This window comes from Montipora capricornis, chromosome 1, assembly GCF_036669925.1.
Source record: "Montipora capricornis isolate CH-2021 chromosome 1, ASM3666992v2, whole genome shotgun sequence".
Lineage (NCBI taxonomy): Eukaryota > Metazoa > Cnidaria > Anthozoa > Scleractinia > Acroporidae > Montipora > Montipora capricornis.
Window position 1 is genome coordinate 41,952,877 of NC_090883.1, and position 12,500 is coordinate 41,965,376.

A 12,500-nucleotide genomic window follows, 5' to 3' on the forward strand; every position below is an offset into this window, starting at 1 on the left:
ACACGTTTTTACAGAAATATAATTTATTCAGTGTATCTATTGGAAAACAAGGCATCCTGTAAAAAAGTTCCTGGGCCGTGGAATCACCAGCCGTCTTCGTTTGTCTTTTTGCAGCAAAACTGTCTCAGTATGTTTGAGGAACTTCCTTTCAAAACAAGGTAATTAGATTTTTAGAACAACTTCTTTTCACCATAGCTCTTCTTCCGATGATAATTCAGGATTCGGGATTTTCTCGGCGTTTCATTTCTTTCCCGGAGGACAACATGTGGGAGCACATGAAGGAGCACAAACTGGCATTGGGGGAGGAGGTGGTGGGGGAGGAAGAACCAATGGTGGAGGGGGTGGTGTACAACACTGTTGAGGACAGATTCTCATACAGTAGTGAATACACACGGGCGGGCAAGGTGGGGGCGGAGGTGCTGGGAGACCAGGGCATCCTGGGGCTCCCATCGGACCCATGGGTCCCATACAACCGGGAAGACCTGGGGGTCCAAGACAGCCTGGGCCTCCAGGAGGTCCCATGCAGCCAGGAGGGCCAGGAGGACCCGGGATGGGACAAGGTGGAGGGCATGGTGGTGGTGGTGGTGGTGGTGGTGGGGGTGGGGGTGGGGGTGGGGCACAGCATGATGGCGTACAGGCTGGAGCACACATCGCCGGACATCCAGGAACACAAGGAAATGCATTACGCTTCTCCACTTTCTCTGTGTTAAAAAACAGAATACATCCACAAAACGGTATTAATGATGATAATAAAAAAAGTAAAAGCCAGTTTCCACTCAGCTCACCGTCACAGGACTTGATTTTTTTTAAGGCTCCTTTTCAAATTCTTAATTTGACTCAGGTGATCCTTCTCTTAGAAAATCATTACATGTAATCGACAGCTCAAACATACGGCATGTCATCTACTCTCAGCAACCATCCTTTTACCACTTACTGAATATACGTACAGCCAAGATAAGATAGCGAATCCCCGTACTCCATGATAATTCTTTGAAATCTGTTTTTAGATCACGCCCGTGCTGACAAGGTTCTTTTCGTCTGTTTTTACCATGACCGCGCGGTCCACTTTCACACTAACTGACCAATAAGGTGACGTCTTTCAAGTAACCACGCAATAGAGCGGTTTTCAATGGCCTGTCGAAAGTAATTAGCGAATTGCTTTGGTTTATGATTACTTCACTCAGTGATTGGTTCAAAGTTCTCGCGCCACTTTTGCAAACCAATCGTGGCTCGCGCGTGCACATTTTCCCGCGCTTTGCGTCGGCTACATGTAATTACTTCGAGTTTTGATTGGTTTACTGGATTGCCTCCGTCCTTTTTGATTGGCCAAAGTAAGTAGTTTTGTTTTGGTTTTACGAGACTGGATTGAAACTCGCTCTGTGACACGGAACTAATAATAGATTTCAAACAGTTTTCAGCGGAACAGGATTCGCTCTCTTACCTCATTCTCTCTTGATACAGCAAAAACGAGCACAATAGCTCAGCGGTAGAGTCGTGCGAAGTGCATGCGCAATCCCACTGCATCAAAGCTTGGATTTTTTTCCCGACTTCATCGTAACTGCTTAAGTTGCATCCTAAGTTAACCGCTGTAATCTTCTCTTGGAAAATTATTTCATATCCCGGCGCAATTCAATGTAATCGTTATTAAAAATATATAGCGCTGAGAAAAGGAAAAACCACATGTAAATTCCAACAATGTGTCACCTGGCTCATAGTCCACTTCTCTTGTTATCTTTATGATTTTTCCATGGTGAAGGTATGCTTCTGTCACTGAAAAGTAATAATTAACAACTATGTGGCTAGCGGTGGATATTTACCGAGCCGCGAAGCGGCGAGGTAAATATCCAACGTTAATATACAGCACAAAAAATTAATTTGGATGTTTTCTTCACTTGTGTATATATACTACATATACTAATGACAGTTATCACTTTCAATGGTTCAGCTAACTCGAAGGAACTGAACAACCCATCACGACAGGAGCGGATCTAGGAGAAGGGTGCAGGAGTGCGTGATCTGAAGACTGAAGACTAGATCGATGGTTGATATTCCTACCTGAATTGATTTAAGTTTCAAGACAAAAAAGCATTTCTAGTTAATTTCAATATATTTTGTTCAGGCCGCAAAACGACAGGGAAGTGAAACTCTTAATTTCTCTCTGGTCGATGGTAGTATACCTTCGTTTAAATAAATTGTCACCGAAAGCTTTAAGATGATAAGGAATCTTAAAATATTTCACAAAGTAACTAATGGTGTTCGAAATACTTGTCTCTTTGTATCTGTTACAAGAAAAGTAACCAACAAAAAAATCGTTAAGTATTTTTTAAAATACCCAGACCACCGGGATTTTAAAATTTTCGACTCTCTTCTTTATAACGATATCATTGCAACTTCAACCTTTTATTCACGACAAATTTGACAGAAAGTTTTACACATCGCCACTGTTCTAGCGGCACGGGTCCTCTCATTGTTCGCTTAATGTACGACTCGAAATTGCTCTCGTTAATTCTCTTTGGGATAATAAAAATAAACGAAGATAAATAAATAAACGTTAAATTACCTTTTCTAGCTTCCAGCGAAGCAATAAAGAGGAAAACGATGCCAAGGGTTAATCTTAACATGACCCGACTTTCTGTGAGGAAGAAAAACAACCACTCCAGTCAAATGAACCTTACAATACCTGCCAAAGTTCTGTTACTCTTCAATAACTAAACTATTCACGGTTGCTTAATTGACCATTTAGAAATGCATCAATGCATCGCGAAAAAATAATGATTTTAATAAGTTGCTCCAAAAAGTTTGGGCTTTTTAGAGACCTCCTAGCTTGAATTGTAGCCTTTGAGTTAAGCCTTTGATCACAGCAATTTTTTTAAATGGACGTTTTGTTGCAAAATGCAGACTATTTGAAACTTTTTCGAGTCCATTAAAAGGTTCGCGCTTCAGTTGTTAAGAGCTGCCATTATCCACTAGAAGAGAGATATCACCTGTTACGTTCATGCAAAAAATATAAATAAAACACACTCGCATTTGAGTTAAAGAAACACTAAGCTAGAAAAATATCACTGATTTCACCCTCTTTAACGTTTCACTAATCGGTTAACCGCACCGAAGAAAGGCATGGGTTTTGCTGTACACCTGGGTTTACCTTAACTTGGCTTCTTTCGCTTGACGTACCGTACAATGTCAAAAGGTCAATAATTATTGCAACTTCTATACCGGCAGACTTGGAAAATCTGTTTTCTGATATGTCTAACCAGACCTGCGCGAGTAGAGGGTATTACATCATCTCTGAAACAATCGTCTTTGTGATTCAACTTGTTTCTTTATATATACTGAAAGCAACCACGAAAATACGCCAAGGAAAAACAACCTTTTTCGGGAGACAAAAAGTTGTCGCAATTTTTTATTTTAAATTAAGTTGATACGACAAATATATTGGTACTCGGGATTAAAGTTTGGTCGAATGAAGAATTTACACCCTGCAAGGAAACGTCGTGTAGTCAACTTGTGGTCACTTACATCACCTCTACGTATCAGTATCAGCTGAGTTATCATTTTTTTATTTGTGAGTGTCAAACAAGGAAACTTATTTGACAGAAGTGGACATCTTTTCGCTTGTGGCATACGTGTTTAGTAATCTTCTTTTAAACTGTTTATCCATGCGATAAATTTAGCCGACAGAACATTAAGTAATTCTGAGGAAAACATGATATGAATAATTCATTTGTGAACTAAAAATAAGAACAAAAGTAAGGTCGAATTTTGAAGTTAGCGATCTTAAATTCAGTTTTTCCTTCAGGGGACACAGGATTAGCTGAACTATCCAGGTAGGAGTAAGGTATGAATTAAGCACAGTATATATGACCATGCGAAACTGAAATCTCATGCGGTGAAAACCTGTATTGTTTTAGCTAAAACTTGCTTAGTTCGAATAAACACATAGTCAAATTTAAAAACATTTTTACCAAAATAAAGCAAAGATCCCGTTTTATGATCTCGCTTAACGACCAGAAATAACAAAATTACTTCCCTAATGGAAATGACCGTTCGGTTAATATGTTGAGAGCTTTTGTTTGTTGGATGGTCTAATTAAAAAAGAAATGATTTGATTTTTGGTGATGTGATTTTGTCAAAAAGCAGGAACTTGAATCAGTCAATTAACGAATTTAACAAGGGGACAATTACTGAATGTCGTGTTTGCAATTGCTTGTGCATCATAATTCTGAGTTACCGCTGGGCTAATAGATTCAGTAACGGTCTGTGGTTGATTTATGTCTACTAATTCCACGTTGAGATTCAGGAGAACTACGTCTATTAACAGTAAAAAAGACAAATCATGTTTCACCCAGCAAAAGCTCAGTCTATTGATTGAAGCTGACCTCTACCCATACGCGAATGGTAGGAATCCGGCAGTGAATGGAAACCAGTTTTAAAGAGCGGCGTTCGACTTAGTGGGAAGCCTTTGACCAATCACAAGGCATGCAGATAATTGAATGAGCCAATAACCGCAAAGCACTGATAAAGCCGGCGATGTCCCTATTGAAGCAAGGGAAAGGGCGAGCGCAACATTTCCCGGCAAATCACCAAGCTTAATACAAAAGAAAATACAATCACAAAACTACTTAAGATACGAAATGAAAATTCCTCCTACCTCATATTAATGCATTCAATTTTCATTTGTTTCCGTTCACTAAGTTTGAGCGGAGCCAGTAATGAATCCTATTTGCGAATCAATATGCTTTATTATTGCTTTTAGACATGAATTTAAGACTTGTGCTCGCAACATGTCTTGTATCTTTAGCAAGCGGCAAGTCATTAGGTAAGTCACAGGTTATTTATTCTTTAAAAAAATTCAGAAACTGACATTCAAGCTCTTTCCACTTGAAATCTGCAAGCAAATTCAAGCAAAAAGACACGTAATTCGGGCATATTTTGACAATTGTTGTATAAATGAAATAAATATATATATATCATTAGATGTTTTGGTGTGTAGTATCGCTGAGTATTTTTACGAGTTGTGCTGTATTTGACAAGCCCGCTAGGGCGAATGAAAATACGGAGCGATACTACACACTCATTTTTAGCAACCAAGAAAGTGTGACCGATCTCGGGTAACGTCAGCATTTAAACCAGTCAAACTGGTTCTCTATTGTACAATAACCAACTGTACAATATTGTGGATTATTATCCAACTGTATTAGTTATTGTACAGAAAACGCGCGAAACGAGTAAAATATTCCACGATATTGTACAGTTATAGTTACAGTTACATATGAAGACTTTCAGTCCTGCTGGGTAAGCGACGAGTTTGACAGAACGGGCATGTATTATCGTGTGGTTTTCGTGTTGGTATTTGATAGACCTTGATGACCTTCAGGTTATTTTAACGAGTGATCGATAAGATATCTGACATTTTCTTAAGGATCAAGAGTTCATTACCCAAGAGTAATAATCTGGTTTCAGGTTTATCTCCATCAACGCGTCAGAAACATGTCTATTTTTTGAGGTATGTCCAGGTTTGACGCTAATTAGATGCACGCGGATTTCAATAAGCGTCACGAAGTGTCCCCTTGCTCTTCTAGCCAACTTCAACATCACTTGTGTCTCAGAATACAGACAATTTATGTCACAAAGTGTCCCCCAAATGCTGCTCTTTAAGTGAAGATTAACTGCTGCATTTACCCAAAGCTAAAAATAACGCTAACCTTTACCCTTACCTTATTGTTGAAAATAGGTAGCAAATGCTTAGACTTAAAGGGACACTTTGTGTTGGATGTCAAAATTGGGCATGCATCTAATTAGGATCAAACCTGGACATAGGTGTTAAGATTGTCTGTGTATTGTTTTTGCATTATAATGAGCATTCACACTTAAATGATATGGAAATATATGAAACACAACATTTTATTCCTAAAGGGTTTGAACCGGGTACATGATGTAGCAGCTCTCGTAACGTATAATGTGATTGACTCGCTATCCTAGCCAAAAAATAAAAGACTTAACAAGTGAAACAATGACTTAGACTTAAAAACAATAGAATCTGCTTACAATACTAAACAATGGCAGGTTACGAGAGCTGCTACACTACTGACAACATTAGCTGTGGTTACGCACACCTTGGGTTTGGGAGGATAAATGGCTAAGGTTTGGTTCAGCTCAGGTTTCATGTTACCCTGACTCTCCTCAGGGTAAAATATAATTAGATATGAGTTCACTGACCTTGCAAATTAGTTGCATGTGCTTTATGATTGGCCAAGCCACCTCAGGGAGCAGATAAACCATACTTTTCAGTTCAGGAACTGTCATGGGAAGTTCTTTTAATTGTTCTTTTTGATGTATCCGTGGAAACAACTCTAGGGCAGCTTCGGTCTAGGGTTTACACACAAAAACGTCCTTGCCCGTGGGCAAACGCTATTTACCCATGGGTAAAAGGGCTGGTGTAATAACCACAACTATTGAGTTGGCCAATTTGGCTGTTGCTTATTTTCCCACAGAATTTGGTTTAAGAATAGACACTGTTCTGACGCTGATTGGGGGAGGGGACAAAGCCAATTTGGGTAAATGCAGGAGCCAATGACCATGACATGTCACGGCATTTTTAAAGACCGATCTATTTTTAGCCTACTTTGTCCGCAAGAAACAATGTTACAGTTCGATTCGGTTACTCTATGACGTCAAGTTATCTTCTTGTGATTGGTCATCGGGCTCCTGCGGGAGTCTCATTCGCGGGAAATTCAATCTAAGGTTAAAAAAGCCGTGACAGGAGTATTGGGCTTTTGTTTTCTCCGAGTAATGGGCTCCTAGTAAATGTTACCCTTGGACGATGGACTCTTCCTAGATTCAATGATGTTGAAGTAATATTCAAAAACGAGTGCGAGTGCTTCATTGGATTTCCAAACGCAAGAAAACATTTGAATCCAGTGAAGCACGACGTATGTACAAATTTTTGAAATTACTTCTCCAACAAAAAAAATTACATATTTTGTACACCTTGTGGTTGCTCAGAAGCATGTGAAAGCTGTGAGTAAGCACTTGTTGCCGTGTGGGAATGAGAAGATTTAGCCTGCCCCCTAAGAGCTGGAGGAAGATTATTGTATGACCAGTGCTGTTCCGAAGTCTACCTATCATTATAAAAACAAAGGTGCAGCTCGTATTTTCGACGATTGGGTCAAAGTTCGAGCTCCGATAGGAGGCATTTTGTTTTTTTAATTAATTGATTTCAAAACACGTGTTTGAAATTATTGATTTCAAACCCCATGTGTTTGAAAATTAGTAAATCAACAAGTAGTATTTCATTGGGTTTCAAACTCGTCCGCGTAAAAATGTAAATGTAAATGTAAATGCTTTGTTTATAGTGGAAGTGCACTTAGCTATCAAGCTAGTTTACTGGCACCCCACTTTTTAATGATCTGAAAGAAACACGTAACTTAACAGAAACATGATTAAGAACCCCAAATGGTAGGAGGCAATCAGTTGGTTATTTACGAAGAGTGGTAGAGTTGAATCCGGGACAACCGGAAACAAATTCAAACCAGAGGTTAGAACGGGATTTGAACCCAGGCGAACCGAATGCAAATCCAACGCCCTAACCACTGCACCACGCGGCCTCCCGAGAATGGATTATTTATGAGTTGAGAGTGGGAAGAAGAGCAAGGGGACAGTTTAGTGACGCTTATTGAAATCCCCGGGCATCTAATTAGGGTCACTCCTGGACACATCTGAAAATCCACAAAGTTTCTTTTATTACTGGCAAACGCAAACTCAGTCCTAAGTTTGCCGCCAACGCGATGCTACTGAAATCTCTCAATTGCTGAGTTTCTATTAGCTTCTCATTTTCCGTGACAAATACATCTGGTATTCAATATGTTACATTTGCCTGATTCTCTGTATCGTTCCGTTTTGCTTTTTCTTTGTTTTAGAGAAAAAGGAAAAGCGTGATGCTAGTCCTTGTGGGTATGGATGCCCAGCCATTTGCGCTCCATCTTGTGAGCCAGACTGCTGTGAGCCACAACCTCCACCGCCGCCGCCACCCTGTCCCGTACCCGTACCCGTGCCCGTGCCTGTACCACAACCAATACCTTGCCCACAGCCAGGACCCCCCGGACAACCTGGATGCTCGGGACCACCTGGAATGCCCGGTTGCCGTGGACTTCCCGGATCACCCGGATGTATGGGACCTATGGGACCGATAGGACCTCCTGGAGCACCCGGCTGTCCTGGTCTTCCAGCTCCTCCTCCACCGCCATGTCCACCGATCTGTATTCAACACTGTATGAAGATCTGTCCTCAGCCATGCTGTGCACCACCACCACCACCCCCTATGTATATCCCTCCCCCTCCTCCTCCACCACCACCTCCCATTCCCATGCCGGTGTGTTCTCCCTCGTGTGCCCCCGCGTGTTGCAAATCAATACTTCATTAATTAGAATCGCTTTATAGGTAAAATTTAAATTTGTTTAAAGAGACAGAGTTTCCTGGGACTTAAGGCTGTTATTTCCATTCATGAGGAAACCGAAGTAGGAAAATAAAATTAATGTTGATTTTCACTAACGCGTGTCTACAGTGTCATGTTTTATTTCAATGGAGTGTTTTCAATTAACGTCATGGCTGCACCTATTCTTGGGTTCACTCCCGTGATCAACAGCCATGTTTTTCAAAGAAAACAAAAGAAGACGCTAGCATAATAATAGCTTTCAATTCCCGGAGGATTGGATCGGGACACCAACATGGCCGCCATTTCATTGTTTGGGGACACCAACATGGCGGCCGTGACGTCATGTGAAATCCAAGAATAGAACGTTTTCACATTGCGACACGGCGTCACGTTGGTGTTCCAAAACAAAGAAATGGAGGCCATGATGGTGTACCAAACTAATCCTCCGGGAATTGAACTCTATCTTTATGCAAATACTTTCTTTTGTTTCAGTAATCAAATAGACCTCTTTCATAATGGCGGCCAAATAAAAGATTCTTCTGTTTTAATGCTACGACGAGCAAATTTCAAGAGAATTTTTGTTTCAAAATGAGGGCAGTAGGTCTAATCAACATAAATACAAAAGATTGTAAATGTGGTCGTCATTTATGAAGGTGATCTATATGGCTGCTGGTCACGTGAGTGAAAACGCTTAAAACCAAGACGACTAGAAAAGAAAGGGAAAAAAAGACGAGTAGGCCTTTTTTGCACTAATCTTGGGCAAATATTTTCTTGTTTTTTCTACTTGCGCAGGAGACAGTTCACTGTTAGGCATATCTCGACCCCAGAGCTCTTCCCTTGCCTTGCCTGAGCGAGAGTAGAGCTCTGGGGAACCCCGAAGCAAAGTGTCTTCTCATTGGTTTTCGTGAAGAACAATCAAAAGCGTCTCTAATTGGTGCATTCATGTTAGCGCGAGGAGTGAGCAAGCGCCGTAAGGTTCCAATAGCCAGTTTTTGGCTATAGGAACCCTACTGCGTATGTTCTCCTGCATAGAGTTTCCCCAGAGCCTTGGGTCGATCCAAGGCTCTGGTGACGAGAATGTGTTAGGGCCTGGTAACTCCTGAGCAACCACTGCTTCACTTAAAATAAAAACACAGAAACAATCATAGTAATATTTTAATCAAAAAAGCAACGTTTATAAATGTGTTATCAAAGTAGGAAGTTTAGCAAAATGTTATTGTAATTGCAAGAGAAAAATTAATCAATTCCCTTGAGACAATAATTAGTTTTAATTACCCTATTTTTACACAGTAGCGTTTTCACATGACGTCACGGCGGTCATGTTGTTGTTCCAAAACAAAGAAATGGCGGCCATGATGGTGTACCAAACTAATCCTCCGGGAACTGAGCTCTATTTTTATGCAAATGCTTCCTTTTGTTTCAGTAATCCAATATGGCTGCTGATCAGTTGAGTGAAAACGCTCTATAGCACAATACAATTCTAAGTTATTTACTCCACACGGCGTCACGAACAACAGCCATGTTGGAGGACTAAAATATTGTGAAAAATTTTCCTTTTGTTTTAGTACGCAAATATAGCAGCTGGTCTCAAGAGCGAAAACACTCTATAACCATACAAAAATAAAGTCGTCTAACCATTTTTAACAATTCTTATTCTAATTCTAATAAGTAAATAGATACCAGTTTAACAAGCGGCAAATAACCTCATCTAAGAATGACAATCTTCTGCCTTCCCTGGCGCCCGCCAAATTTGAAAGTCAAAATAAACGATTTTGAAATTCAGTTTTTAAAACAAATTTCGAACAAATTTGTTTGGAAACATAACTTCCTTCCGTTTAAACTGATTGTGTAGTAAGAGTGGAGGATCCCTTTGAGAATTGGAATTCTGCGTTGTCCTTGGTGACCGGTTATCGAGTATCTGGAACCTGAAATAAAAGCAAAACTAAAGCCTTGAAATCAAATTACACAGTTTTTGAAGCGCGTTTCGTTAATAACGATAGACCTTATATATTCACGATAGCTGCCATGTTTGTTTTCAAATTGTCATGCAAATTAGCCATGTGTTATGCTGGGGGGCAAACATTGGAAAAAAGGCAAATTGCGGAAAATCGGGTCGTCGAAATATTGAAATAACATTGCTAAAAGTTCACATTAGTATTAAGAATTAAGTACGTTATATAATAATTTTATATCTTTGGATTGCCTTTGACAGCCAGTTTGACTTTCTACTTCGTTAGCTGCTCATTTTTCACTAAAAAACGTCCAAGTAACTTGTGTAATCATTCTATTTTATTGCTTAGGTGATAAACATTCAATGAACGTGAAACAAATCATCTGTGTGGCTAAGATGTTTGTTATAACCTCTCGAACCATGTGTTGTTTTCCCCCTCGGAAGCGTGTAGCTAATTTGCATGATAATAGAAAATCCAACATGGCGGCCATCGTGAATAAGGTCTATTACTGGAGTTTAAGAAACGACCATAGCTATACGGCGAAAAAACAGTCACTTCAAAATTACAACCGTTCCCGTTGTACAATACTGGTAAAGTATCTTATCACTGAGTTCGTGCGAGTGGTTTTGAACAAAAGACAGAAGATGAACGATTCACTGTTGTATGCACACGATGTTGTCAAAAAAGTTCAAGTTGTTGTTTTGTGGAGTACGCCAAAGAATGTACAAAAATGCGGGCCATACACGCAGCACGATTATATTTCATCTTTCGGCCAATAATAGAGAGATTTAGCACCACGACAAAAGTCCTCTTGCCGTTTCGCATTTCACGTAAAATGGAGTGAAACTTGTGACTTAAGACTCGCGTCACCCACGGCGCCGGCAACTCGGACTAAACAATGTCAATCTCGAGTATTTAGTTAACAAGAAACGAAAACAAAAACTCGGAGTCTTTTATAACATTTTTTTGTAGAAAAAGGCGCTATAGTAAAATGAAAATCCTTTCCTGTCAAATTTTGCGAGTTCCAATGAAGCTGTTTCGTGAGTCATCGGAGTCTGCACTCAACGTGAGTTCATGAAGAGAATTTGGGTAAGGAGTGAGATATGAACGATCTAAAGACATGAAACCAAATTTTTCCTTGTTTGACTTACTGGAAAACGGTTTTGGGGTTCTTTTTTCAGTAAACAACTTGTTATGTACGAGAAAAACGAGAAGAGAATTCCGCGTCTACAGCAAACGCAAAAATACCTACTTTCACGTAACCTGAACGTCAACCGGCAAACGCGAAAAATGGCGGGAAAAGTCATAATCACGTGGTCACTTTTGCAGATCGCGTTTCACGTGAACACGATGCTAAATCCCATTGTCCCCAAACAATGAAATGGCGGCCATGTTGGTGTCCCGATCCAATCCTCCGGGAATTGAAAGCTATTATTATGCTAACGTCTTCTTTTGTTTTCGTTGAAAATTAGGGCTGTTGATCACGTGAGTGAAACCCAAGAATATCACTGCTTTCTGGCGTTATCTTTGCCGTAGTCGTCGTCGTTTCTTAACCTCCCCATTACAATCGGAGAAACAGTAGAAGCATTAGTGAAAGGCCGTTTAACTTACTTGATGTTTCTGATTATAAGCGGTTAGCATGTGCTCGACGCAGGTTGATGCTCCCAGGATTTCTAGATTAGCAAAGCAACAGAAAAAAAAGGGTGCAAATCACAAAAACACTTGCCTCTGAGCAAGGAATAGGGAAATCTTTGTTTGCCTCATTAGCATAAGTGCATCGTTTGCAGACAGGAGCCCATGAGTAGGAGCTTGCCTCCCCCATACAAGCCCTATGAGTCAACCTTTGCTCGTATCTTTCTATTTTTAGAACGCCACGAGTTCTACGGCTCTGCACACACTGTTTAGAATGGCCAATCAGAGTAAAGTTATTGTGGAACAAAGACAAAAATAGCAAAAACAATGTATGCAAATTGTGCAAATTGATGTAAATTGTTGTAAATGTGAGTTTCCTGCTGAAGGATTAGTTCTAAAAATAGAAAGATACGCGCAAAGGTTGCCTCAAGAATATAATGCATTGGGAGGCTCCTAGTAATGGGCTCCTGTTGCAGATCTAT

At 40.2% G+C, this 12,500-nt stretch overlaps 3 protein-coding genes across 4 annotated transcripts in view; 1 reads left to right on the top strand and 2 right to left on the bottom strand.

The window, feature by feature from the left end:
- LOC138044635 (cuticle collagen 14-like) overlaps positions 1 to 3,243 on the bottom strand; it is a 3,253-nt gene extending 10 nt beyond the window's left edge. The window contains exons 1-4 of the mRNA XM_068891101.1: positions 3,146 to 3,243; positions 2,561 to 2,632; positions 1,705 to 1,770; positions 1 to 701 (exon numbers count right to left, since the gene is read on the bottom strand). The exon at positions 1 to 701 is cut by the window's left edge and continues 10 nt beyond it. Of these exons, the coding sequence (XP_068747202.1) occupies positions 241 to 701; positions 1,705 to 1,770; positions 2,561 to 2,621 (588 nt within the window). The 5' untranslated portion in view covers positions 2,622 to 2,632; positions 3,146 to 3,243 and the 3' untranslated portion in view covers positions 1 to 240. The remainder of the gene's footprint in view (positions 702 to 1,704; positions 1,771 to 2,560; positions 2,633 to 3,145) is intronic.
- Positions 3,244 to 3,705: 462 nt separating this feature from the next.
- LOC138044646 (cuticle collagen 34-like) lies at positions 3,706 to 8,550 on the top strand. 2 transcript variants are annotated; one of them, XM_068891117.1, is made up of 3 exons: positions 3,706 to 3,838; positions 4,757 to 4,819; positions 7,920 to 8,550. In XM_068891117.1, the coding sequence occupies exons 2-3, from the start codon at positions 4,759 to 4,761 to the stop codon at positions 8,420 to 8,422; spliced, it is 564 nt and encodes a 187-aa protein (XP_068747218.1). In that variant the 5' UTR covers positions 3,706 to 3,838; positions 4,757 to 4,758; the 3' UTR covers positions 8,423 to 8,550. The 2 variants fall into 2 exon arrangements, with proteins under 2 accessions (XP_068747218.1, XP_068747211.1); XM_068891110.1 differs by having other exon boundaries at positions 3,733 to 3,827.
- Positions 8,551 to 9,574: 1,024 nt separating this feature from the next.
- The window catches only part of LOC138015063 (streptococcal hemagglutinin-like), a 30,789-nt gene continuing 27,863 nt past the window's right edge, over positions 9,575 to 12,500 (bottom strand). Inside the window, exons 14-15 of the mRNA XM_068861972.1 lie at positions 11,998 to 12,059; positions 9,575 to 10,359 (exon numbers count right to left, since the gene is read on the bottom strand). Coding sequence (XP_068718073.1) covers positions 12,021 to 12,059 — 39 coding nt within the window. The 3' untranslated portion in view covers positions 9,575 to 10,359; positions 11,998 to 12,020. The remainder of the gene's footprint in view (positions 10,360 to 11,997; positions 12,060 to 12,500) is intronic.